This window comes from Cebus imitator, unplaced genomic scaffold (assembly GCF_001604975.1).
Source record: "Cebus imitator isolate Cc_AM_T3 unplaced genomic scaffold, Cebus_imitator-1.0 Scaffold686, whole genome shotgun sequence".
Taxonomy (NCBI): Eukaryota; Metazoa; Chordata; class Mammalia; order Primates; family Cebidae; genus Cebus; species Cebus imitator.
The window spans coordinates 618,739-644,435 of record NW_016108001.1 but is presented as its reverse complement, the minus strand read 5'-3'; the positions used below and the strand labels follow the sequence as shown (position 1 = coordinate 644,435).

The following is a 25,697-nucleotide window of genomic DNA, read 5'->3' as shown; positions in this document are numbered from 1 at the left end:
GAAAAGGATACTACCAAAGAGTGAAAAGGCAACCAAAAGAATGGGAGAAATATATGCAAATTATATATCTGATAAGAGATTACTTTTTTTTTTTTTTTTGAGATAGAGTCTTGCTCTTTTGTCCAGGCTGGAGTGCAATGGCACATTTTCAGCTCACCATGGCCTCAACATCCTGGGCTCAAACCATCCCCCCCAACCCCGAGTAGCTGGGACTACGGCCACACACCACCACACCTGGCTGATTTTTGTATTTTTTTGTAGAGATGGGCTTTTGCCATGTTACCCAGGTTGGTCTTGAACTCCTGAGCTCAAGCGATCCACCCACCTTAGCCTCCCAAAGTGCTGGGATTATAGGCATGAGCCACCATGCCCAGCCCTGATAAGAGATTAATATCCAGAGTATATAAAGAACTTCTAACACTCAACAACAACAAAAAAACCCAAATGAAAAATCGACAAAGGTCTTAAATAGATGTTTCTCCAAAGAAAATACGTAAATAGCCAATAAAGCACATGAAAAGATGCTCAACATCACTAATTATGAGGGAGATGCATGAGATATTCCCTCCCACTCATTAGGATGACTTGTCAAAAAGAAAAGGAAAACCTGTGTTGACAAAGACGTGGAGAAATTAGAAATCTTGTACATTGCTGGCAGGAATGTAAAATGGTACAGCCACTGTGGACAAGCAATATGATGGTTCTTCGAAAGTTAAACATAGAATTACCATCCAGCAAGCCCACTTCTAGATATATAATACCCAAAAGAATCGGAAGCAGGGACTTGAATGGGTATTTGTAGATCAATATTCATAGCAGCAGTATTATCAGTGAAGTATTGATACATGCCACGTGGGTGAACTTAAAACATGATACTAAGTGAAATCAGCCAGACACAAAAGGACTCATATTATATTATTCCATTTATGTGGGGTACCTAGAATAGGCAAATTCGTAAGAACAGAAAGTAGAATAGCAGCTGCCAGGGGCTGGGGAAAGGGGAAATGGGGACTTACCACTTAATGGGAACAGAGTCTCGGTTTGGGATGAAGAAAAAGTTCTGGAGATGGATATTGGTGATAGTTGCACAACAATGTATGAATGTACTTAATGCCATTGCATCGCATACTTTAAAATGTTTAAAATGGTAACTATGTTATGTGTATTTTACCACAATTTAAAAATGTATAAGGTGTAAGAAATGAGGGGCACTACTGTCACAGTTCTAGTCACAGGTGCATCAGCAAAAAGATCCTTCTCAGAATTAAAAAGTATCAACATTCCTGCCATCTTACATTTGCCAAGAGCAACTGACATCACTTTCAATTATACTGATTGGAAATTAGGCTGTTAAAAGTATAAACTTTGATGACCTAATCAATGAACTTTTAGCAAAGCCAGTCAGAAAAATCTTACGATCAAGCAAGATATCACATATTTATAAAGTAATAGATAATATTATATAAAATTATGACACCAAAATATTTTTTAAATTTGTTTATATTGATACTCATGTATCCCTATTACCCCTATTATATTTTACAAATAGTAGACCTTTATAAAGGAAAAAGCTTTAGAGTTAGCATTTTAATGGCATATTCCACCTGCTTTTGGAAAAGGAGCGCTGCATTTGCAGTTTTGTTTTGGCGAAACCCCACGAGTTATGTATCTGGCCCTGGTGCCAGCTTTCCCACTGATAGCCTGTCCAGCTTTGATCAAGTCACTTACCCTCTGTCAGTTTTCTCACCTCCCAACTGGGAATATTTACCCTGCTTCATGAAACTGACATGAACATTTATGCACATGTGCATGTGTATGTGTGTGGCTCTGTGTGCCTGTGTGTTTGTGTGTGTGTGTGTGTGTGTATGTATGAAAGTGGTATGAAAAAGTACAAATGCTTTAAAATATTGCATGGCATCACTGTTGTTACTATTACTAATTTTTAGCCACTGCCCTTCCTGGAGTCTGAGTCTTTAGCTAAAAACATTTATCGAAAATGAAGAAATTAATTCATTATTTTCCATGGGGCTTTTCAGACAAGCATGTGAGAAAGGAGCTCAATGATTCATGTGGTCCATAAAGGTATCATTTTTATAGGCTAGTGATTATTTTATTTTACTATTATATATTTTTTTTGAGATGGAGTTTTACTCTTGTTGCCCAGGTGAGAGTGCAATGGCGGGATCTTGGCTCACTACAACCTCCACCTCCTGGGTTCAAGCGATTCTCCTGCCTCAGCCTCTGGAGTAGCTTGGACTATAGATTTGTGCCACCACGCCAGCTAATTTTTGTATTTTTAGTGGATAAATAAGAGTTTTGCCATGTTGGCCAGGTTGGTCTCAAACTCCTAACTTTAGGTGATCCACCTGCCTCAGCCTCTAAAATTGCTGGGATTACAGGTGTTAGCCACCACACCTGGCCCTAGACTAGTGATTTTATAGATGGTATTTCTTCACACAACTAAAAGCAGAGTTTAAACCAAAAATGATGCCAAAACACTAGACTTCAATCAACAATCTTAAAAGCCTAAACTCTCAAATAGGCTTTCTATTTGATAAACCCCCTGACTTTTAAGTAACTCAAAGGAAAAGCACCACCAGGAGAGCCGAGTGCCTCCAGAATCGTCCTTGGACCATCTGTAGATCTTGTCTTATGACCCAGTACTGCTGAGTGTAAACAAAGATACCGCTGTAAATAGAAGCAAAAATGGCCCTACACTCAGATGGCTACATCTGGGAGCTCTGCCAAATTAGAGAATTTATGAGTCTGAGCGCCAGGTAGGTTCCAAAGCAGAAGCTGGGGTCTCAGATCTGAACTTCTACTTCATGCACACTTGGTGCATTTTCTGACAATATCGTGACCCTTGGTAAAGTGACTATTAATCCCTACCACTGGGGCTTTTCTGAGCCCTTTACACATCCTCCTGACTCTCCTTGGAGACTGTGTAGGAAGCTGGCTGAGGGGTGGGGCCAAGACCTTCGGACAAGCTCTTCTGTCAAGAGGCTGGCCCTGAAGAGCCACACTTGTAACTGATCAATAGTTTAACAAGCTGGTGAGGGTAGAACTCTGAATGCTCCCCTGTCCCTGCGTCCTAGAAGTTGACTAACATCTCCCTCCTCCAGGGTGGTGGAATCCACTTTGAAGTGTCCTCTCTTCCTGCCCCTCCCACTCCCTAACCTTTGCCCTCTTTCTAATTGCCCTGATCTCATCCCAGCCTCCATAGTTATGTTTAAAGTCCACCTCTGGGGAACAGACAGATTGAACGTTCCAGATAATCCCTTTCCCAGTCCTGCCTGACATCTGGGTAAGGGGTTTGTCCCTGGACTTCTGGGACACTGGCGGAGTTTGAGGAGAGAACCCAGTACCTACCTGGCTGCAGGATGGAGCTGGCCAGTGGCTTCTTGGTTTTGTGGCTCTGCCTGGGGGGTGGCCTGGCTCAGGGTGACACGAGCCCTGATGCAGAGGAGTCTTATTCAGACTGGGGCCTTCGGCACATCCGGGGAAGCTTTGAATCCGTCAATAGCTACTTCGATTCTTTTCTGGAGCTGCTGGGAGGGAAGAATGGAGTCTGTCAGTACAGGTGCCGATACGGTGAGTGTGCGGTTTCTCTTTCTGTAAAAACTGTCACTGGTGGACCCATGGGCAGCCCCAGAGAGGTCACGATCTGTCTTGCACTTTTCCCTGTTATCCACTTAAAGTCGCCAGATTTAGCAGATAAAAATGTAGGACACCCAGTGAAATGTGAAATCCAAATAAACAAAGAAGTCATTAGTATAAGTATAGCTAGTGGAATATTTGGGATATACTTATCCTGACAAATTCTTCGTTGTTTCTCTCAAACTCACATTTCACTGAGCTTCCTGTATTGTATCTGGGAAACCTTCCCTGGGCCATTTTCATGAGTTTGTTGTGAGGCAGTTCTTAGAAGGGTGTCAGGAGTGGGGAGAAGGCATGTGGGTGTGAGAGGTCTCTGCCAGGAGTTCCCAGGGATGAAAACTAAAGCTGAACATTCAGAGAAAAATCTATCAGGGGGTGAAACCACCTCCTCAGTTGTTCTGTGCCCAGCTTGGAAACAAATTCTCCCTTCCCCTACTGCAGTTCACACCATCCTCCGAGCTCTCAGTCCCTGACTGGCATAAATTTGCTGGCCTTTCCCAAGGAAGCTGTCTCTGCCTGCCGCCTCTGGCCAGCCGTGGACAGAAAGGGTTCTTGGCTCACCAGGGATCCCAGGGGCTGTCCCTGGGGCTGGGTGTCAGATGTAGAATTGTGAGCTGGCCGGAGCACTTCCCCTGCCTTGCCTGGGTGGGACTGGTGGTACACAGGAGCTAAGATGCACACCTGGCTGCCGGCATGGAGTCCCTGGTGTCACTGCTTCCTTCATTAGGCACTGGAAATTAATGTCATGGGAGCAAAATGCGGAGGCCCGGGTCCTGAAGCTGGGTGGCACCATTTAATTGCAAATGCGCATGAAAATGTTTCCCAAAGCATGCACAATCTCAGGTAGCATTCGTTTTATGGTTTAATTTATCAAATATCTCATCATGGGATTAGAAATGAAAATGGTGAGCCAGTTTAGCCTAATAGGAAAACACATTTGAGAAACATTTTCTCCAAATACTCCACAGAGAAAATGTCAGCTTTCAAAAGATGCACAAAAAAATTACATACTTCCCAGACTCACCCCAGAAGTCTCTCTATTCCTGTTTATCTTTGAGTGGGGGAAATCGCTTACACTAAGGGTGATAAGGAGGTAAAGGTTAATCATTGCACCAGGACCCAAAGTTTTGCAGCACAGATGTTTTAATCACATAGGGATATGGTTTTTTTGTTTCGTTTTGTTTTTTTTTTTTAAAAAAGGATGCTGCAGCTTCTTTATGAAAGTTTCACAGAGAAAAATGCCTGCTCTGTTAGAACCTATCCGGCCCCAAAACCATGTATTTGTCGAAGGCAGAGGCCTCGCCACCGGATTGTGCTCCCCTGGTTTGTACGGATGGCGTGGGGAAGGGGTTAACTCCTTCAGACATTGGAATCAACACAGGCGTTTTCCTTCCTAAAGGCAACATGAGACTAATATCTGTGGTTCAGCAAATAGGTAACGGCGGGAATTTTTTATTAGGAAATCAAGACCCAAACCCTCTTCTTCCTTCTCTAGCAAAACAGCATTAAAAAGACTTCAGCAAATTTTAGTTGTAGAAAGCCTCTGGCTGAGCAGGGTGGACGCCAGCAGCAACTGGTGGGGGATGGGAAGAGTAAATAGAAGAGGAAGGCAAATAACGCTTCTCACTTTGTGCAACACAGCCTGCTGCTCAGCAAGTGGCCTGAAAAACACTTAGAAAAATAGGGGGGTTATGCCTCCTTACCTGGGAATCCAGTGGAGCCAAAAACCTGGGGGCTGTGCCCAAAAGAGTACAAAATATCTTCTCGGATTGACTGTGAATCAAGCAATCTCTTTCTTTTTTTTTTTTTTTTAAATAGAGACGGGGTTTCACCATATTGGCCATGCTGGTCTTCAACTCCTGACCTTGTGATCCACCCGCCTCAGCCTCCCAAAGTGCTGGGATTACAGGCATGAGCCACCATGCCAGGCCATCAAGCAATCTTTTGAACAGAAAACACCTAATAACAGCGTCCGCTCTTTTGTAGTTTGCTTTGTGACTGATCTCTCTTGCACAGTGCTTCCCTTTTAAGTGGTGGTTCTCAAACTCTCATGTGAGTTGAAGCCACTGGAGGGCTGATTTAAACAGATCTCTGGCCCCACCCCTGGTGTTTCTGATTAGTAAGAGTTTCTGGGTTTAAGAGATCCTCCTGCCTCAGCCTCTAGTTAGCTTGGACTACAGGTGTGCGCCACCATGCCCAGATAATTTTGTAACTTGTAGAGAAGGGAGTCTCACCATCTTGCCCAGACTGGTCTCAAACTCCTGGGTTTAAGCAATCCTCCCAACTTGGACTCCCAAAGTACTGGGATTATAGGTGTGAGCCACTGCACCAGCCAGGTTTTACCTTTGATAGGTACTAACTACAATTTAAAACAGCAGCTAACTTGGCTAGACTTCAGATCACCTGAGGGGCTTTAAAAACACCTGACACCAAATCAATTAAATCAACATTTCCGTGGGTTGGCCGCAGACATCAGTATTTTAACGTTTTTCCCAGGTAATTGCAAAGCACAGCCAAGGAAAAGGAGTGGCATTCTATGAAGTCATTCTTAAAGAACTTAGGCCCACAGGTTATATTATTCAGGCAGATAAAACTGTGTATATATCCTGGTTGCCCATGAAAGCATGTCAACATTGTTTTCCATGCTTCTCATATCTAAAGTAATTTGGTTTTGTGCCAACACACAAAATCTGTACTTGTCAAACAAGTAGGCTATAAATATGACAAGATCCAGCCTGTGTCAATGGCATACCGAACACAACTGTCATTAATGGGTCTGTAGCAATGCAAACAAGATGTTCTTGAGAATCTTTTCCAAAATACAGATACCCTTTTCCACCTCCAGAGATTCTGATGTAGTAGGTCTGTGGTAGGACGTTTTAATGGGGAGTCTTTGAACCAGACTTTGAGGAATAAGCATAGTAATGGAAAAATCATGGGTTTGAATTTAGGGGAAAATATCCCATTGCTGGTGACCTTGGGCATGTTATCTGACCCTCTCAACCTTAGTTTCCTCAAATATGTAAAAATAATGTTACTAATATCCACCTTGCAAGGCTGTTATGAGAATTAAAAAATAGTATACATAAAGAACCAGTGGCATATAGAGAGCAGGGTAGGCACCAAACCAATTTTATAAATGTTGTGAGAAAGATGGTCTAGTGAACAGGCTAATTGCATTCAGAGTCTTCCAGTTCTCTTTCAACATAAAATTAAAAATCCCAGAAATCCCAGTGGCTGGACAACAGCCTCTCATCTGGAAGAAGTCCCTCAAGGCACAATGACCCAAGAGTTATCTGCTTTATGAAAGTCTCTGGAGTTGGGTCAATGGAGCAGAGTTTCTATAATGATACTGTCCACACTTTCACACTTTAATAAAAGATCCTCAAAATCAATTTCTTCTTGGATTTAGATCCAAGATTTAAAGTATCTTAAAAGTTTCTTTAAATATTAGTCCATTGTAATTCCAGCACTTTGGGAGGCTGAGGTGGGAGGATCATTTGAGGTCAGGAGTTTGAGACCAGCCTGACCAACATGGTGAAACGCTGTCTCTACTAAAAATATAAAAATTAGCTGCGTGTGGTGGCAGGTGCCCGTAATCCCAGCTACTTGGGAGGCTGAGGCAGGAGAATCATTTGAACCTGGGAGGCAGAGGTTGCAGTGAGCCAAGGTGGCGCCACTGCACCCCAGCTTGGGTGACAGAGCGAGATTCTGTCTCAAAAATAAACAAACAAACAAATAAATAAAGAATCAGTCTTTTTTTTTTTTTTTTTTTTAAGATGGGGTTTCACCATGATGGCCAGGCTGGTTTTTGAACTCCTGACCTGAGGTGATCCACCCACCTCGGCCTCCCAAAGTGCTAGGATTACAGGCATGAGCCACCACGCCCAGCCAATCAGTCTATTTTTTAAGAGAATTTTTATCTGAAGTTTTATAGCAAAATTTCATAAACCTATGAGTTTGTATCTTTTTCCAGGGAAGTAACTCGCAGACGTCATCAGATTCTCCAGGGGATCCAGAGCCCAAAAAAAGAAAACAGCCACTGGCTTAGAGGCAAACAGATTATTCTCTTTTTTGGGTGACTAAGTCTGCTGGGGACTTAGGGAGGAGGGGAGATGCTCCTAGGATATGGGACTTTCAGTACTAACACAGGGACAGTACCAGGCAAACCAGGACAAGTTGATCACCCTACTTCATGCGGTAACTTAATCTGTTTTAGAGACTGAAATACAGAGTTCTTCTCTTCAGGAAAATTATCCCTGTCCTGATGTGTTCCGTCAACGTGTTAGTCATGTTGCATCTGAGTGTTTCTGGGAAGAGGGAGGATGTACCTTTCTTTCTTTTATTTTCTGGAAAGCTTTTTTTTTTTTTTTTTTTTTGAGACGGATCTCCCTCTGTCACCCAGGCTGGAGTGCAGTGGCGTGATCTCGGCTCACTGCAACCTCTGCCTTTCAGGTTCAAGTGATTCTCCTGCCTCAGCCCCCCCTGAGTAGCTGGGAGTACAGGCACATGCCACCAGCTACTTTTCGTATTTTTAGTAGAGACGGGGTTTCCCCGTGTTGGCCAGGTTGGTCTCAGACTCATGACCTCAGGTGATCCCCCTGCTGGGCCTCCCAAAGTGCTGGGATTACAGGCATGAGCCACCGCCCCTGGCCTGGAGATTATTTTATTTTCTCATGTTTGAGATAGCTGGTTGGGGTTGTTGATGAAGCTATGCCTATAATAGTTTAGTAAATACTTTTATTATTCATTTGGTATCATTGTCTGTTCTTTATAACAAACACAACATTAATAGAAAAATCATATTACTGATGGAAAACTGTAAAACAAATGACAAAGACATAATATCATTACTACAAAAAGACATAAAATCATTACCACGAAAATATCATTCTTACAAACTGTGAAGAAATAGGTGAAAGACCTAAAAGAAAAATGAGCAAAGAATGGAAGTAGGCAATTGACAGAAAAGAAAAAATGATCCGCATACAAATAACATGGTTGAATTCAGGGGCTTACAAAGTAACAATGAGATACCACGTTTAGCCAGCAGAGTGGCAAAATTTTTAAAAGAGTGATAAGAACTATTGCTGCCAGAGATAGGAAAAAAAACGCTCCCATGAATTCCTTTTGGAAATGTAAATGTTAATCCATTTGTTAATGTTTGTTTTGAAGTTCTGGGGTACATGTGCAGGATGTGCAGGTTGGTTACACAGGTAAATGTGTGCCATGGTGGTTTGCTGTGGGTGTACCTTTCAATAGAGCGGACTCACTCCCTGCCAGCGCCTCCAGGGGAACCAGCTGGGTGGGGAGGATGGACACACCCTCCTGGGAAGTCAAAACTCTTGCCCTCGGTCACAAAGCCCTGGAAGTTTTTACTGCTCTTCCCAGTGACAAAGCAGAGAGAAAAAAGTGTGGGCCCCAGAGGCCATGTCCACGGCTGGCAGGCAGAGCTCTTCGCTTTCTTGGCTAACTCTTCTCAATCTCCCTCCAGTTTGTCTTTGAAGACTTTTAGGGTATTTCACTTTATTCAGAAGCTTTGAAGTTTTATAAGATCAGATCTGTCAGTCTCTTTCTTTACGGCTTCTGTATTTTATGTCTTGATTAGAAAACCATCCTCACATCAAGACTAGAACAGTATTCTGCTATTTTTTCTGTGAAAGCACCCATAGCTAATTCATAATTAATGAGTGGCTGTGTTCCAATAAAACTTTTTTTATGAACACTAAAGATTTGAATTTGAACAGGATCAGTTTGTCAGCCTCTCACTCCTGTTTAGCTCCAGTCAGGAAATAAAACATCTGTGGATATGATACATTGCCTAAACTTAAAACATCAACCATAAGCTACTCAAATGATAATTTGAGGATATGGTATCCTTGAATGATTTCTGTTTCTGTGTAGACTGAAACCATCACCTTTTATCTTAGAACTTATACTTCCAGCTTCATTTCTAAATAGAATTTCTGCAGTTAACATAAAACATTAAATAAAATAAAAATAACCAGGATTAGCTGCAGGCTGGAGAGGAATTCGGTTCCATTATCTTTCAAACTGGAATAGCAGAGTTTTATCTTCTGTGAGTTATCAAGGGCAAAAAGGCAGAGGGTAACCCAAGAAACTGAGCCAAGTCTGTGGCAAATGTCCTTGTCAGCAAAGTTATTTAAAAGATGTTGCATTATCTAGCTGGGCGAGGTGGCTCACGCCTGTAACCTCAGCACTTTGGGAGGCCAAGGAAGGCAGATCACTTGAAGTCAGGCATTCGAGACCAGCCTGGCCAACATGATGAAACCCCGTCTCTACTAAAAATACAGAAAATTAGCCGGGTGTGGTGGTGGGCCCCTGTAATCCCAGCTACTCAGAAGGCTGAGGCAGGAGAATTGCTTGAACCCAGGAGGCAGAGTTGCAGTGAGCCGAGATACTGTCTTGAGTGTGGGGCCACCATGATGGGACTAGTGTCCTCGTAAGAAGGGAAAGAGGTTAGAGAAGACAAAGACCGTCTACAGATCTGGAAGAAGGCCCTCACCAGACGTGGAATGCACTGGCACCCTGATCTTGGAATTCCCAGGCTTCAGCATGGTGAAGAATAAATTTCTGTGTGTAAGCCATCCAGTCTATGTTATTTTTGTTATAGCATCCAAACTGCCTGAGACGGAATGACTGCTGAATGGGCACAAGGTCTACCTTGGGGGTGATTAGAATGTTTTTATACTAGATAAAAGTGATGGTTGTACCACATTGTGAATGTACTTAATTGCACGCTTTAAGATGGTTAATTTTATGTTATCCAAATTTCACTTCAATAAGAAAAAGAAGGCTGGGCGCGGTGGCTCACAACCTGTAATCCCAGCACTTTGAGAGGCCGAGGCGGGCGGATCACAAGGTCAGTAGTTCGAGACCAGCTTGACCAAAATGGTGAAACCCTATCTCTACTAAAAATACAAAAATTAGCTGGGTATAGTGGCATGTGCCTGTAATCCCAGCTATTTGGGAGACTGAGGCAGGAGAATCACTTGAACTTGGGAGGCAGAGGTTGCAGTGAGCTGAGATTGTGCCACTGCACTCCAGCCTCGTGATAGAGCTGGAAAAAAAAAAAAGAAGGCGGCTGCGTGCTGTGGCCCATGCCTATAATCGCAGCCCTTTGGGAGACCATGATGGGTGAATAGCTTCAGGCCAGGAGTTCAAGACTAGCTTGGGCAACATAGCGAAACCCCATCTCTACAAAAAATACAAAAATTAGTCAGGTGTGGTGGCAACATTTGTAGTCCCAGCTACTAGGGAGGCTGAGATGGGAGGCTTGCTTAAGCCTGGGAGATCAAGGGTGCAGTGTGCCAAGGTCACACCACTGTACTCCAGCATGGGTGACAGAGTGAGACCTTATCTCAAAAAATAAAATAAAGGAAAAAGAAAAGAAGCAGGCACAGTGGCTCATGCCTGTAATTCCAGCAGCTCAGTAGACTGAGGTGGGAGAGTTGGTTGAGCCCAGAAGTTAAAGACCAGACTGGGCAACATAGCAAGACCCCATCTCTATAAAAAAATTTACAAGGTAGCCATGCCTGGTGGCATGCACCTGCAGTCATAGCTACTTGGACAAAATGTGGTATGTCTATACAATGGAAGATTTTTCTGGCAATAAAAAGGACTTACATACTGATACAGACTACAACATGTATGAAACCAGAAAACATTTTGCTAATTGAAAGAAGCCAGACACAAAAGGCCACATGTTGTATGATTTAATTCATGTGAAAGAGTTGCCTAGGGCTGGGGGTGGGGAGATGGGAGTGATGACTAAGGGGCATAGGGTTTCTTTCTTTTTTTTTTTGAGATGGAGCCTTGCTCTGTTGCCAGGCTGGAGTACAGTGGCGTGACCTCAGCTCACTGCAACCTCCGCCTCCTGGGTTCAAGCGATTCTCCTGCCTCAGCCTCCCAAGTAGTTGAGATTATAGGCATGTGCCACCCTGTCTGGCTAATTTTTCTATTTTTAGTAGAGAGATGGTTTCACCATGTTGGCCAGGATGATCTCAATCTCTTGATCTCGCGATCCACTCACTTTGGCCTCCCAAAGTGCTAGGATTGCAGCTGTGAGCCACTGTGCTTGGCCAGGGTTTCTTTTTGAGATTATAATGTTCTAATATTATATTATGGTGTTGATTGCACAACTCTGTGGATATGCCAAAACCATTGAAATGTACACATTAATGAGTGAATGTAGATGATATATGAATTATAGCTCAATAAAGCTGTTATAGAAAAATTATAACAAAAAGATTAAAATCATTATGGCAGGCTGGGCAAGGTGGCACATGCCTGTAACCCCAGCACTTTGGGAGGCCAAGGCGGGTGCATCACTTGAGGTCAGGAATTTGAGAAGAGCCTGGACAATATGGTGAAAATCCGTCTCTAATAAAAATACAAAAAATTAGCCAGGTGTGGTGGGCGTGCCTGCAACCCCAGCTACTCAGGAGGCTGAGGCAGGAGAATTGCTTGAATCGGGAGGCGGAGATTACAGTGAGCTGAGATCATGCTATTGCACTCCAGCCTGGGCGACAGAGCAAGATTCTGTTCCAAAAAAAAAAAAAAAAAAAAAACCATAATGGCAACTGCAACAAACAGTTATATATTGTTGAGCAACAAAATACCTCGAAATTTAGCAGCTAACAATAGCAAAGATTATATCACACAGTTGTTGAGGGGCAGCAATCCTGGAGTGGCTTTGCTGGGCAATTCTGGCTCACTTTCTCATAAGGTTGAGATCATGCTGCCAGCTGATGCTGCCATCTCTGGAGATTCAGCTGGGGCTGGAGGATCTCTTGCTAAACTCATGAGGCTATTGGCAGGAGGCTTTAGTTCTTTGCCACATGGGTCTGTCCTTGGGACTGTCCGTGGGACTGTCCATGACATAACTTCCCCTAGAATGAATGGTGAGGGAGAGGAAGAGTAAGAGAGCCCAAGACAGAAGTCACGTCTTTTCGAGCTTAATCTTAGGAGGAACACACCTCTGCTTCTGCAGTATTCTCTTGGTCACACAGACCATTCCTGGGACTATACACAGGAGGTGAGTGCCAGGAGGTGGGAATCATTGGAAGTCATCTTGGACTTGGACTTCACATGTATCATAGCAACCAATACCCAAACTGTGGCACGAACTGCTTAGTGTCCCCTAATATCTATTCTTCCCCTTTTCTACAGTAACAAGCCCCTGCTTCTGCTTTTTAGCTGGGCTCATGGCTGCCCGTTTCATTTCCTAGACCACCTTTGCAACCAGATTTTTGCCATTTGATTAAGGTGTGGCCAGAGGGAAGTATGAGTGAGTAGCACATGTAACATTCTGGAGTGTGTTTACTGAAGAGAGGGGCTGGACCCTTCTAACTCCTCCCATCCTGCTGCAGGTAATATGGATGTGTTGGCTGAAGCGCCATCTTGGACCGTGAGAGCCAGGGCTACACTAGGGATGGGAGGGCAGAAAGCTAGAAGCAGCCTGGGTTCCAGAAAAGTGCAGATTTACTATAGAGGTATGAGTCTCACCTCTGGATTTTTAAGAGATAGTCTATTTTGTTTAAGGATCTGAATAATATAGGTATATGGAAAGTATAATAAATATATGGAGAGAATGGCGGTGCTCTGTTGAATGACATACAGGAAGACCTCAGTAAATAGAGAACTATAGCATGCCCATATTTGGGAAGGCTGAGTATCCTAAGAAAGGCAGTTATCTCCAAATCTATACATTCGATGGATTTTTCAATCAAATTCCTGGCCATCTTTCTTGTAGACTTTACTAAGCTGATGCTACAAATTCAAAAAAATTGCAAAATTCTTTGTGAGAGTAAAGGTCCAAGAATAAATAAGACAAATTTGCAGAATGATATGAAGTGGGGGGGGGGGCTTAAAACATAAACTTAGTATCTAAAAATTAAAATAGAATGATGGGGTGCAAAGTGGTTTCAACTGCACCTGAACCTGTACTTGAACTGCCACATTTAATAGAAAAGAAAAAACATTTATAGCAAATTTGGCAAATGTTAACATTGATTATGTTTGTGTATTTGGTACATGGCTGTTTGTTTCTCTGACTTTTCAACAGTTTTGAAATATTTCACAATACAAAATAATTAAAAATAAATACCTGGTAGGAGAAGATTGAAGGAAGGAAAGAATGAAAGAGAAAGAGAGAGAGAAAGAGAAAGGAAGGAAGAAAGAAAGGAAGGAAGAAAGGAAGGAAGGAAGGAGGGAAGGAAGGAGAGAGAGAAAGAAAGAACTGCCATCTGCCTTACCCTAAGGATTAATTATTCTTAGCACATTTCCCCAGTCTTATGCTAGGTCTTGCATCTCCTAAAAAGAGGCAGATATGCGGTGAAGGAGCATAGGCGTTGGAGACGAACAGGAAATCTGACTTTATATCCTATTTCACCGACTTCCTGTATGATTGTAGGCAAGTCATGCAACCTCTCAGCCCCATTTTCTTATCTGGATAATGGGATAAAATATCCACTGCAGATGACTGTCCTGAGGTCATCTCAGGTCAAGATTATCTTTACCTGTGAGCACTGCCATTGATACAACTGGTAAAGCTTCTTTCTACACATTTGAAAGTTCATAAAAACCAGAAATTCAAAGCTGTTGAGATCACTTCTACTTAGTTCTATGAAACAAAGGCCTAAGATAACACATCAGGGTGATTTCTTTGCCCTTTGCTCAATAACGCTCTATATTTCTGGAATCTTGCTTGAATTTCCTGCAAGTGAAATGCTTTTGAGGCACTGCTACAATTCCAATTCCTTAAGTGTGCGATCCAGTTGTGTTCTGCTTGTTCTTTATGCGGTGTGTGGTCTTGCAGTGGTTCAGGAATGCGGAACCTTGAGTTTTAGTTGGGTTTTGCCATGGCCCTTATCTTCAAGATCATGCACTTAAGAAACACTAGAACCTTCAGTAAATAAATGCTTATTGGGTGCAATGGCTCATGCCTGTAATACCAGCACTTTGGGAGGCCGAGGCGGGTGTATCACTTGAGGGCTGGAGTTCAAGACCAGCCTGGCCAACATGGTGAAACACTGTCTCTACTAAAAATACAAAAATTGGCTGGGCATGGTGGTGCATACCTGTAATCCCAGCTATTTGGGAGGCTGAGGCAGGAGAATTGCTTGAACCTGGGAGGCGGAGGTTGCAGTGAGCCAAGATCACAGCACTGCACTCCAGGTCAAAGTGGTCTGAAAGTCATGATTCTTCTGTGACATCGTCATCATCATCACCATCACCTGATTTGGATGTGAGGCACAATGACTTTTAAAGAAAAAGCGAAATATGCTTTTAGAAAATTTTCATTTGATGAATGTTCCCAAATGCTCAACTTCTAAATATTTCTTCTTGCTTCTTTCCTTTCTTCTTCCTGCAAGGAAAGGCACCGATGCCCAGACCCGGCTACAAGCCCCAAGAGCCCAACGGCTGCAGTTCCTATTTCCTGGGTCTCAAGGTACCAGAAAGTGTATGTACTGCCAGCATTACCTTCTTGGTTCATTGGTTTTGACTGAGAGAAATCCTGGAGTTATCCCTGATGGAAGTGATTGTTTCTGGAAACAAGTTGAACTTACAATTAAGTATTTGAAATTGCATATGAGGGAAAGGAGAGAATTTTCAAAGAATATATCTGATTTCCTTTTCTCAGGGACAGGTGTCCCTTAGATAAGCCCTTGATAGTAGATCAGAACTTTGAAATCACCACTGAAAATGTCAGTTGAGACTTAGGGCATTATGACACAACTTAATTTGAGTTAGATATGACAGGTTTGACTTATTTAAATTAGTGGACCATTCCAGTGATGTGCTGGAGCCAGCTGGTGTGGCCAGTGAGAGCTGATTGCTACATATTGTCATGACTTTTGCAAGCAGCTGACTTCATGTTAGTAGTGCCAAACTGGCTATGTTTGGGGTGCTGACATCATGGAAATCTGCAAACACACACACACACACACACACACACACACACACACTCACACACCCGGCTAATTTTTGTATTTTTAGTAGAGACAGGGTTTCACCATATTGGCTAGGCTGGTCTCGAACTCCTGACCTTGAGTGATCTGCCCACCTCGGCTTCCCAAAATGCTGGGATTACAGGCATGAGCTACTGCACCCACATGTGGCATTTTATGTACCTAGTTACACAGTTTATGCTGCTACATTTACATTTGTTTATAGGATGCTCTCATATGTGTGCGAGAGATGTGGTTTGACTACAGTCCCCTTGTGGTCAGGAGCTGTGTGTTCTATACCCACTCTACTTTCCGACTCATCCCAAGACACACACACACACACACACACACACACACACACGCGCTTAAAATAGTGCTGTCTGGGATGCTGGTGATCTCTTGAACTGAGGCTGAACTGTTTATACTTCTTAGCCATAGAATCTTTTGCTCACGCAAAATCTCATATGGAACTGTTAAGCGTTAATTAAATTTAGAAGGCCTGTGGCTCTGCTCTCTTGATTACCCTTCTGGTCTCTATTTTCATTACTGAAAGCTGACTCTGAACTTTAAAACTACTAACATCTAAAAAAAAAAAAAAAGAAATGAAAAATGGGCCAGAATCACTTATTGAAATAATAACTAAGTAACAACAAAAACTTGGCATCCTGTGACTGTTGGTATTCTACTGAGCTACTGGTGTTTCTGAATTAGTTGGGATATGCACTAGAAATGTGAGAACTGGCTACTTAACAACAAGGTGGGCAAGGTTGCCTAAGGTCCTTAGTCTGAACGTGGCATTTCCTCCCCTTATTTTTCCTTCCTTCACTTTTCCCCAGATGGACTTGGGCATTCCAGCAATGACCAAGTGCTGCAACCAGCTGGATGTCTGTTATGACACTTGCGGTGCCAACAAATATCGCTGTGATGCAAAATTCCGATGGTGTCTCCACTCCATCTGCTCTGACCTTAAGCGGAGTCTGGGCTTTGTCTCCAACGTGGAAGGTAGGTATCTCAATGGCATGTACAGTGCGTAGGGAATTTGCTCCTGTTTTCACACTGAGTTATAGCCAGAACCCTTGACTCAAAGAGATCATCAGAGCTCACTAAACGTTCTTTATGGAACACTGTGGCTGAGCAAGAAATGGTGAAAGGAAGATTCTGGGCACTCCTTCACTAAAGTTCTTGCTCTCCTGCCCACGAGCTGCTGGCAACACTCCTGAAGGTAAACGACTACACCAAAGCCTTCCCAGAAAAATAAAAATCTATCATTTAAGGCTGGAGAAAGAATTTCCCAGCTGGCTTGGATTATCCATTCCACTGTTAAATAATTTTCCATATCAAGAATTATTCCTTATAGGACCACTTGGTTTGGTTTAGGCCTCCGTTTTTTGTTTTCAGTCAGAGTAGGAATTCAAAAAATCTTTTCTGTGTAAAGGTCTCTATATACTTGAAGATAATAACTTTATTTACAATTTTTTATTTTTTTATTTTTTTGAGACAGAATCTCACTCCGTCGCCCAGGCTAGAGTGAAATGGTGTGATCTTGGCTCACTACAACCTCTGCTTCCTGGGTTCAAGCAATTCTTGTGCCTCAGCCTCCCATGCAGCTGGGATTACAGGCGTGTGCCACCATGCCCAGCTGATTTTTGTATTTTTAGTACAGATGGGGTCTTGCCATGTTGCCCAGGCTGGCCTCGAACTCCTGAACTCAAGCAACCCACCCACCTCAGCCTCCCAAAGTGCTGGGATTACAGGCATGAGCCACTGAGCCCAGCAAGGATGGTTATTTTAAACAACTGCTTTGCTACCTAGTTTCTAGCACTGATTCTATAATTGCTTTGTCCTAATTTACTTAGGAAAAGTTTTTACTCTCTCTGTGTCTGAAGCCAGGATATTGTATCCAGGTATGAATTAGCATTTTCTATTTTTAGCTGGTAAGAGTTGAAATGCAGGCTGATAAAGAGCTGGCTCCACACCACAGAGAGTGTCTGCAGTAGAAGAGAATCTTGGCTCTTTTCATAGATCAATGTCTAGAGTACAGTCTGGAGGTGAAGGTGTGAGGGCTTGGAAATGTGAATAATTCAGTGTGCCCTTTGAAACGGAGTATCATTCTATTCTATTTCTACAGAGGGTGAAAAAGTACCTGCTGCTAATCTAGGGTCAGGTCAAGTTACTTCCTGCAAGCAATGTCCTATTGATTCTTTCTCCCAAATATTTCTTTCATATCCCACTTGCCTGGTTACTTCAAATTAACCCAGTCTCTGTGTCCCATCTAATTGATTGTCACCATTGGGACCAGATACGCCACACGAACCTGATCATCTCGACCCCCTATGTAAATCATTCAATAGATTCCTCCTCTTTGCAGGTTAAACCCAAACTCTTCAGTATGCTGTACATGGCCCTTTCAGATTCAGCCCTAGCCTACCTCTCCACCATCATCTTGGCCATTCCTGATCTCTCTCCTGACTCCTGCCTCAGTGGGCTCAGAACTGTCCCTTCGTAGATTCTAAAAAAGAGTGTTTCCAACCTAGTGAATCAAAACACAGGTTCCATTCTGTGAGATGAATCCACACATGACAAAGAACTTTCACAGATAGCTTGTTTCTAATTTTTTCACAGGATATTCGATTTTTCCTTACAGGCTTCAGTGGTCTCAGAAATATCCCTTTGTAGATTCTACAGAAAGTGTGGTTCCAACCTGGTGAATCAAAACACAGCTTCCTTTCTGTGAAATGAATCCACCCATCGCAAAGCATTTTCACAGATAGTTTACTTCTGGTTTTTATCATGGCATATTAGATTTTTGTTTTCTTATGGGCCTTGATGGGCTCAGAAATGTCGCTTTGTAGATTCTACAAAAAGAGTGTTTCCAACCTGGTGAATCAAACTACTTGGGTTGATGGTCCATTCCTTTCTGCTCCTGTGTGAAACACCCTAATCATTCATTTTTTGTTGTTGAAACAGATTTATTAAGCTACAATTCACACCTAATACAATTCACCCATGTAAATGCTTTTAAATATGTTAACAAAGTTATGCAGTCAACCTCGCAATCAATTTTAGAACATATTCATCACCCTGAGAAGGAACCCCAGGGCCATTAACAGCCTCTCCCCGAACTCCGCCTGCCCAGCTCGAGGAAATCACAAATCTACTTTCTACCTCTAGAACCACCTATTCTGGACCTTTCATATAAACGAATCATACAATACATGATCTTCTGTGACTAACTTATTTCACTAGGCAAGGTTTATCCATGTTGTAGAAGGTATCAGTATTTCATTCCTTTTTATTGCTGAATAATATTCTATTGTATGGCTCTAACATAGTTTCTTTATCCATTCACCGACTGATGGACATCTGGGTTGTTTCTACATTTTGGCTATCATGAATATTACTGCTATGAACATTTATGCACAAATGTTGGTGGAAACATATGTTTTCACTTCTTTTGGGTATGTATCGAGGAGAGGAATCGTTGGGCTAAATGGTAACTCTATGTTTAAACTTTTGAAGAGCTGCTAAACTGTTTTCCAAAGGGGCTGCACCATTTTGCATTCCCACCAGCAAATTGTGAAGGCTCAGGTTTTCCCACATCGTCACCAACATTTGTCATTATCTGTCTTTAATTATAGACCCTACTGCATGTGAAGTTGTGTCTCATTGTGGTTTCGATTTGCATTTCCCTGACAGTTATTGATGCTGAGCATCTCTTTATGTGCTTATTGGCCATTGCATATATACTTGGATGTCTATTAGGATCCTTTGTCCCTTGTAAAATTGTATTTGTCTTTTTATTATTGAGTTGCAAGAGTTCTTTATATGTTCAAGTTATTTATGAGCTACATGATTAGCAAACATTGTCTCCCCCTTTTTTGTTTCTTTTCCCCCTGCCTTCTTCATGGTATTATTGTAGCACAGAAGTTTCAAATTTTAAATCCAATTTATCTATTTTTTAATTTATTCTTTTGTCACTTGTACTTTTGGTGTCATATGTAGTAATGCTTTGCCTAACCCAAGATCACAAAGATTTACTCATGTTTTCTTCTAAGAGCGTGATTGCTGTAGTGCTTACATTTAGGTCTGTGATTTGTTTTGAATTAATATTTGTGTATGGTGTAAGAAAAAGGTCCAACTTCATTCTTTTCTATGTGGATATTCAGTTGTTCTGGCACCATTTGTTGAAAAGACTATTCTTTCCTACATTATATTGTCTTTGCACCCTTGTCAAAAATAAATTGACCATAAAGATAAGGATTTATTCCTAGATGCTCAATTCTATTCCACTGATCTATGTCAGAACCACGTTGTCTGTTATTGTTGTTATGCAGTAAATTTTGAAATCAAGATGTGTTCCTAAACTTTGTTCTTTTTTGTCAAGACTATTTTGAATATTCTGAATCCCTCACATTTCCATATGAATTTTGGGAACAGATTGTCAATTTCTCCAAGAAATGGCAGCTAGAAATTTGACAGGGTTATCGTTGAATCTATAGATCAATTTGAGAATATTACTAACTTAACACAATTGTATTTATATCAAATATATTTATTATATTTATATCAATTATATAAATTCCATTTATTTAGGTCTTCTTTAATTTATTTCAACAAGGTGTGTATTGTTTTCACAGTACAAGACTTGGACTTCTGTTAAATTTATTCCTAAGTATTTTATTCTTTTTAATGCTAATGAAATATAATTGTATTTAAATTTTATTTTCAGATCATTTACTAATAATGTATAGAAATACATTTGATTTTTTTACATGGATCTTATATCCTACAACCTTGCTGAATTAACTCATTAGTTCTAATAGATTTTTCATGGGTTCCATAGGCTTTTCTATATATAAGATAATGCCATCTATCTGCATATCGTCTTCCTTTCCAATTTGGATTTTTAATTTTTTTTTCTCTTGCCTAATTGCCCTAGCTAGAGCTTCCAATACAACATTGAATAGAAGTGTTGTGAGTGGATACTTCTGTCTTGTTGCTGATCTTAGAGTAAAAGCATTTCGTCTTTCACCATTGAGCACGACTGTTAGCTATGGCTGTCTCTGGATGGCCTTTATCAGGTTCTGGGAGCTATCCGCTTTTCCCAGTTTATTATTATTTTTTCTTTCTTTCTTTTTTTTTCTGAGACAGAGTTTTGCTTTGTCTCCCAGGCTGGAGTGCAGTAGTATGATCTTGGCTCACTGCAACCTCTGCCTCCTGGGTTTAAGCAATTCCTGCTTCAGCCTCCCGAGTAGTTGGATTACAGAAGCCTGCTACCAAACCTGGCTAATTTATGTATTTTTAGTAGAGACAGGGTTTCACCATTTTGGCCAGGCTGGTCTTGAAATCCTGACCTCAGGTGATTCACCAGCCTCGGCTTCCCAAAGTGCTGGGATTACAGGCATGAGCCACCATACCTAGCCAAGTGTTTTTATCATGAAAAAGTGTTGAATGTTTTCAAATGTTTTTTTTCTGCATCTATTGAGATGATCATATGGTATGTGTTCTATATTCTGTTGATAGTGTATTACATTAATTGATTTTAGTATGGTTTAGCATTCTTAGACTAAATCCCACTTAGTCATGATGTAAACCTTTTTATATGTTGCTGGATTCAGTTTACTAGTATTTCATTGAGGATTTTGCATCTATAATTATAAGAGATACTAGTCTATAGTTTGTTATTTTTACGATGTCTTTGGTTTTGGTATGAGAGTAATACTGACCTCATAAAATGAGTTGGGCAATGATCCCTTCTCTCCTAATTTTTAAAAAAAGTTTAGAAAGGATTTATATTAATTCTTTAAATGTTTTGTAAAATTCCCCAGTAAAGCCAAATAGAATTGGATTTCTTTGGGGAAGTTTTTAATTACTAAATCACAAGCTTGGGTTAGTAATTGTATTTATATATACTAGCAACCTATTCATATTTTCTATTCTTCTTGAGTCAGTTTCAGCAGTTCATGTCTTTCTACGAATTTGTGCATTCCATCCAAGTTATCAAGACTTTTTGGCATGCAGTTGTTCATAGTATTTCCTTATAATCCTTTTTATTTCCGTAAGATCATTAGTGACATTTCTCTCTCATTCCTGAATTCGGTAATTTGAGTCCTCTCTTTTTTCTTGGTAAGTCTAGCTGAAAGTTTGTCAACATCTTTGATCTTTTCAATGAACCAACTTTGCAAATTGATGTATTTCATTTTGCTTCCTGTTCTGAAGACTAAAGGTTATAATAGTTGCAAAGACCATAAAACTGCTCTAGGGCCAAGGTAGTAAATCAGAATTAATATCACAGCTGGGTTGAATGGTAGAGATTAATGTTCCTTAATAGTCTCAGAGGATGCAAGTATTCAATGTTTTAAAAAAATTAAAAAATTGATATATCATTTACATACCATAAAATTTACCCTTTAAAAGTATACACTTCAGTGGTTTTTGTATATTCACAGAGTTGTGCAACCATCACCACAATCTAATTCCAGAACATTTTCATTAGTCCCGAAAGAAACCCTGTAGCCATTAGCAGTCACTACTCATTACCTCCCCTACCCAACCCTAGCCCTAAACAACCACTATTTTACTCTCTATATGGATTGCCTATTCTGGAAATATATAAATGGAATCATACACTATATGGCCTTTTGTGTCTGGTTTCTTTTGCTTAGCATAGTGTTTTCAAAATTCATCCATGTCTTAGTATGCATCAATACTTAATTTTCCTGACCATTCTTAAAGTTTAAACTTATATATCTTACTTCCTCTAAGATACCTCCCCTAATGACCCTTGCTGCAAAGGGATAGACACCCTTTCTGTGGGCTCCCATACCTAACCTTGGACTTACTTTCATCATGAGGTAGTGTAGCTATCTGTTTACCTGTCCACCTCTTTATCCGAACTGTGGAGTCCTTGAATTGAGGATGATGTCTTTTGTCTCCATATCGTTGGCTCCTAAGACAGTGGCTAACCAACGTATCCAACACATGCAAATGTTTTTCCATCAATGAACGGTTGTTCATCCAATACTTGAACAGGGAAAGCTATAGGCAAGATTGGGCGTGTTCCAGGTGGTATGGCCACAGACGGGAAAGCTATGGAAAACATAGATATGTCATGTGAGGGAGTCTTCTGCAAAAAATATTCTCCATGGAGTAAGCATGGGGTGTAGGAGTGCTGATTGCTCACCACTGTTTTGAGCAGGGGCCCACAAGCAAGGGCACCTCCAGGTGTTTTCTGCTTTATTGGATTGAATGGGAGCTTTTCTGAAAACGTTCTCTGAAATGTATGCTCTTCCTTTGGTTTCTATATTTGGATTACTGTCTCTGCTTTCCTCTAGGTATCATGTCATCCCTGGAAATACAGTGACTCTTGAAAATTACTCAATATTAACCTTTCTGTCCCTCTTCTATCTTTTTCAAGTAGCCTGTGATTCCCTGGTTGACACTGTGTTCAACACCGTGTGGACCTTGGGCTGCCGCCCCTTTATGAATAGTCAGCGGGCAGCTTGCATCTGTGCAGAGGAGGAGAAGGAAGAGTTATGAGGAAGAGATGATTCCTTCCTGGTTTTGAGTGACACCACAACTGCCAGCCTTTGAGATGTCAGTCTTCGAGTCACCGTGAGAGATGACTCATTCTTTCTTCCAACAGTTTGGACACCACAAAGCGGGAGAAAGGAAACATTTTTCTACAGCTGGAAAGTGAGTCTTTTCCTTTGAGGAAAATTGAAAAAAAGACATGGAGTAGTTTGAAGGCTACTCTTCATTTAAGACTGCTCTCCCCAACCAACCAAGACACGTTTGCCTGGAAATTTAGTTCTTAGCTTAAAGACTAAAATGCAAGCAAACCCTGCAATTCCTGGACTTGATAATTATATTCATGAGTGAAACTGTGGGGAGTCCAACCATTTGGGAGGCAATGACTTTTCTCTGGCCCATGTTTCAGTTGCCAGTAAACATCTCACATTTAATAAAGTGTACTTTTTAGAAAATTTGGAAAGAGATGAATGAATTCCATTATCACCAATATGATTCCATTTCACTTAGAAGAGATCAAAACCCAACTTGGTAAGTTCCACCGATGACAACAGTTATTCCCACTGATGCTGAAGAGAGAAAAACAGGTGGGCAGGCTCAGAGGCTTACCTGATTAAGGCCAGCGGAGGAGAAGGTCAGATGGAATTAGGTCTCTGAGGGTTTATTTTTCCCTCCAGTGACTTTCCCCTGTTGATATTCCTAGTTATAAATGGTGTTAGAATCATGTTAAGATCTGAGATGCACTTGGTAAGAGTTACTAGTGGAGCTAGCTAGGAAAAGTCTCTGCAGCCTGTCAGGAGTGACAGACAAGTAGCCACTCCCTAACTTGAGGGTCTCAACCCTAACCATGGATTAGAATCACCTGAGGATCCTTTAGAACAAACCAATAAAGAATATCCAATGGTAGTTTAGAAATGGTTTCCAGGTGATTCTGCTGCACAGAAGGGCTGCCGGCCACTAATTTAGAGTGGGAATCGGCCCACTAAGTCCCATGGCCAAACCTAGCCCAAACCCTGTGTTTTTTGTTTTTGCTTTTGTTTGTTTGTTTTCTTGAGAGGGAGTCTCACTCTTGCCCAGGCTAGGGTAAAGTGGCAAGATCTCAGCTCACTGCAACCTCCGCCTCCTGGGTTCAAGCAATTCTTCTACCCTAGCCTCCTGAGTAGCTGGGATTACAGGTGCCCACCACCAAGCCCAGCTGATTTTTGTATTTTAGTAGAGACGGGGGTTTCACCGCATTGGCCAGGCTGGTCTCGAACTCCTGACCTCAAATAATCCGACTGCCTCTGCCTCCCAAAGTGCTGGGATTACAGGCGTGAGCCACCACACCTGGCTCAAAGTCTGGTTTTGAATCCTTTTTTTGAATAACCGTGCTCACATTTGTTTACATATTCTCTGTGGCTGTCCTTGCACTACGACAGTAGAGTTCAGTGGCTGTGACAAAGACTGCAGGGCCCGGAAAGCCTAATATAGTTACCAGTTGGCTTTTTACAGAAAAAAGTTGCTGACTTCTGATCTAAAGCCTTTTCTCCTTTCCCTTACTTTTATTAATTTTATTGATTCTACTAAGAACTATTAATTGTAGCAACTTTTTTGGGTTTTGGGATTTGGGGATTTTTTTTTTGAGACAAGCTCTCACTCTGTCACCCAGGCTGGAGTGCAGTGGCACTATCATGGCTCACTGTAGCCTCAACCTCCTGAGCTCAGGCAATCCTCCCACCTCAGCTCCCCTAAGTAGCTGGAACCACAGCTGCACACCACCAGGCCCAGCTAATTTAAAACAACTTTTTGTAGAGACGAGGTCTCACTGTGTTGCCTAGGCTAGTCTTGAGCTCCTGGGCTCAAGGGATTCTCCCACCTTGGCCTCTGAAGTGCTGGAATTTCAGGCATGAGCCACTGTACCCATACTGTAGCAACTTTTAAAAACTAATAGCAGAAAAACTTTTCTGATCTTATGTAAAGGCCATAAAATTAATTGGCATATTAAGAAATTGGGGTTAACTGCAGATAAAATTTATCTTTGTGGTTTATATTTATTTCAATAAAACTTATTAAGTATCTACAAAACAGAGTATGGCAGAATTGTATACTTTTTTCTATTGTCTTAGCCTGAGGGCATAGAATACCAAATAACAGAGAATATGGTACCAAACTAATTCTGTTACAGCTCAGTCATTGAAGCACTTAAATGCATGTTGATGAATTTATTAATATTTATTAGGTGAAAATATTTCACTTAAGGCAATATATTAGAAGTATCAAAAGACGGCTGGGCACAGTGGCTCATGCCTGTAATCCTAGGACTTTGGGAGGCTGAAGCAGGTGGATCACCTGAGGCCAAGAGTTTGAGACCAGCCTGTCCAGCATGGAGAAACCCCATCTCTATTAAAAATATAAAAATTAGCTGAGTGTGGTGGTGCGTGCCTGTAATCCCAGGTACTCAGAAGGCTGAGGCAGTAGAATTGCTTGAACCCGGGAGGCAGAGGTTACGTGAGCTGATATTGCGCCACTGCACTTCAGCCTGGGTGACAGAGCAAGACT

The 25,697-nt window shown here is 41.6% G+C and overlaps 1 protein-coding gene across 4 annotated transcripts in view; it reads left to right on the top strand.

The window, feature by feature from the left end:
• The first annotated feature begins 3,200 nt into the window (after positions 1–3,200).
• The window catches only part of PLA2G12B (phospholipase A2 group XIIB), a 43,042-nt gene continuing 20,545 nt past the window's right edge, over positions 3,201–25,697 (top strand). The window contains exons 1-4 of one of the 4 annotated variants that reach the window (XM_017518558.2): positions 3,201–3,591; positions 15,054–15,130; positions 16,466–16,631; positions 23,047–23,614. In XM_017518558.2, coding sequence (XP_017374047.1) covers positions 3,381–3,591; positions 15,054–15,130; positions 16,466–16,631; positions 23,047–23,168 — 576 coding nt within the window. In that variant the 5' untranslated portion in view covers positions 3,201–3,380 and the 3' untranslated portion in view covers positions 23,169–23,614. Of the gene's footprint in view, positions 3,592–15,053; positions 15,143–16,465; positions 16,632–23,046; positions 23,615–25,697 lie in introns of those variants that run through there. The other 3 variants (XM_017518557.2, XM_017518555.2, XR_001821753.2) reach the window with 3 other exon arrangements.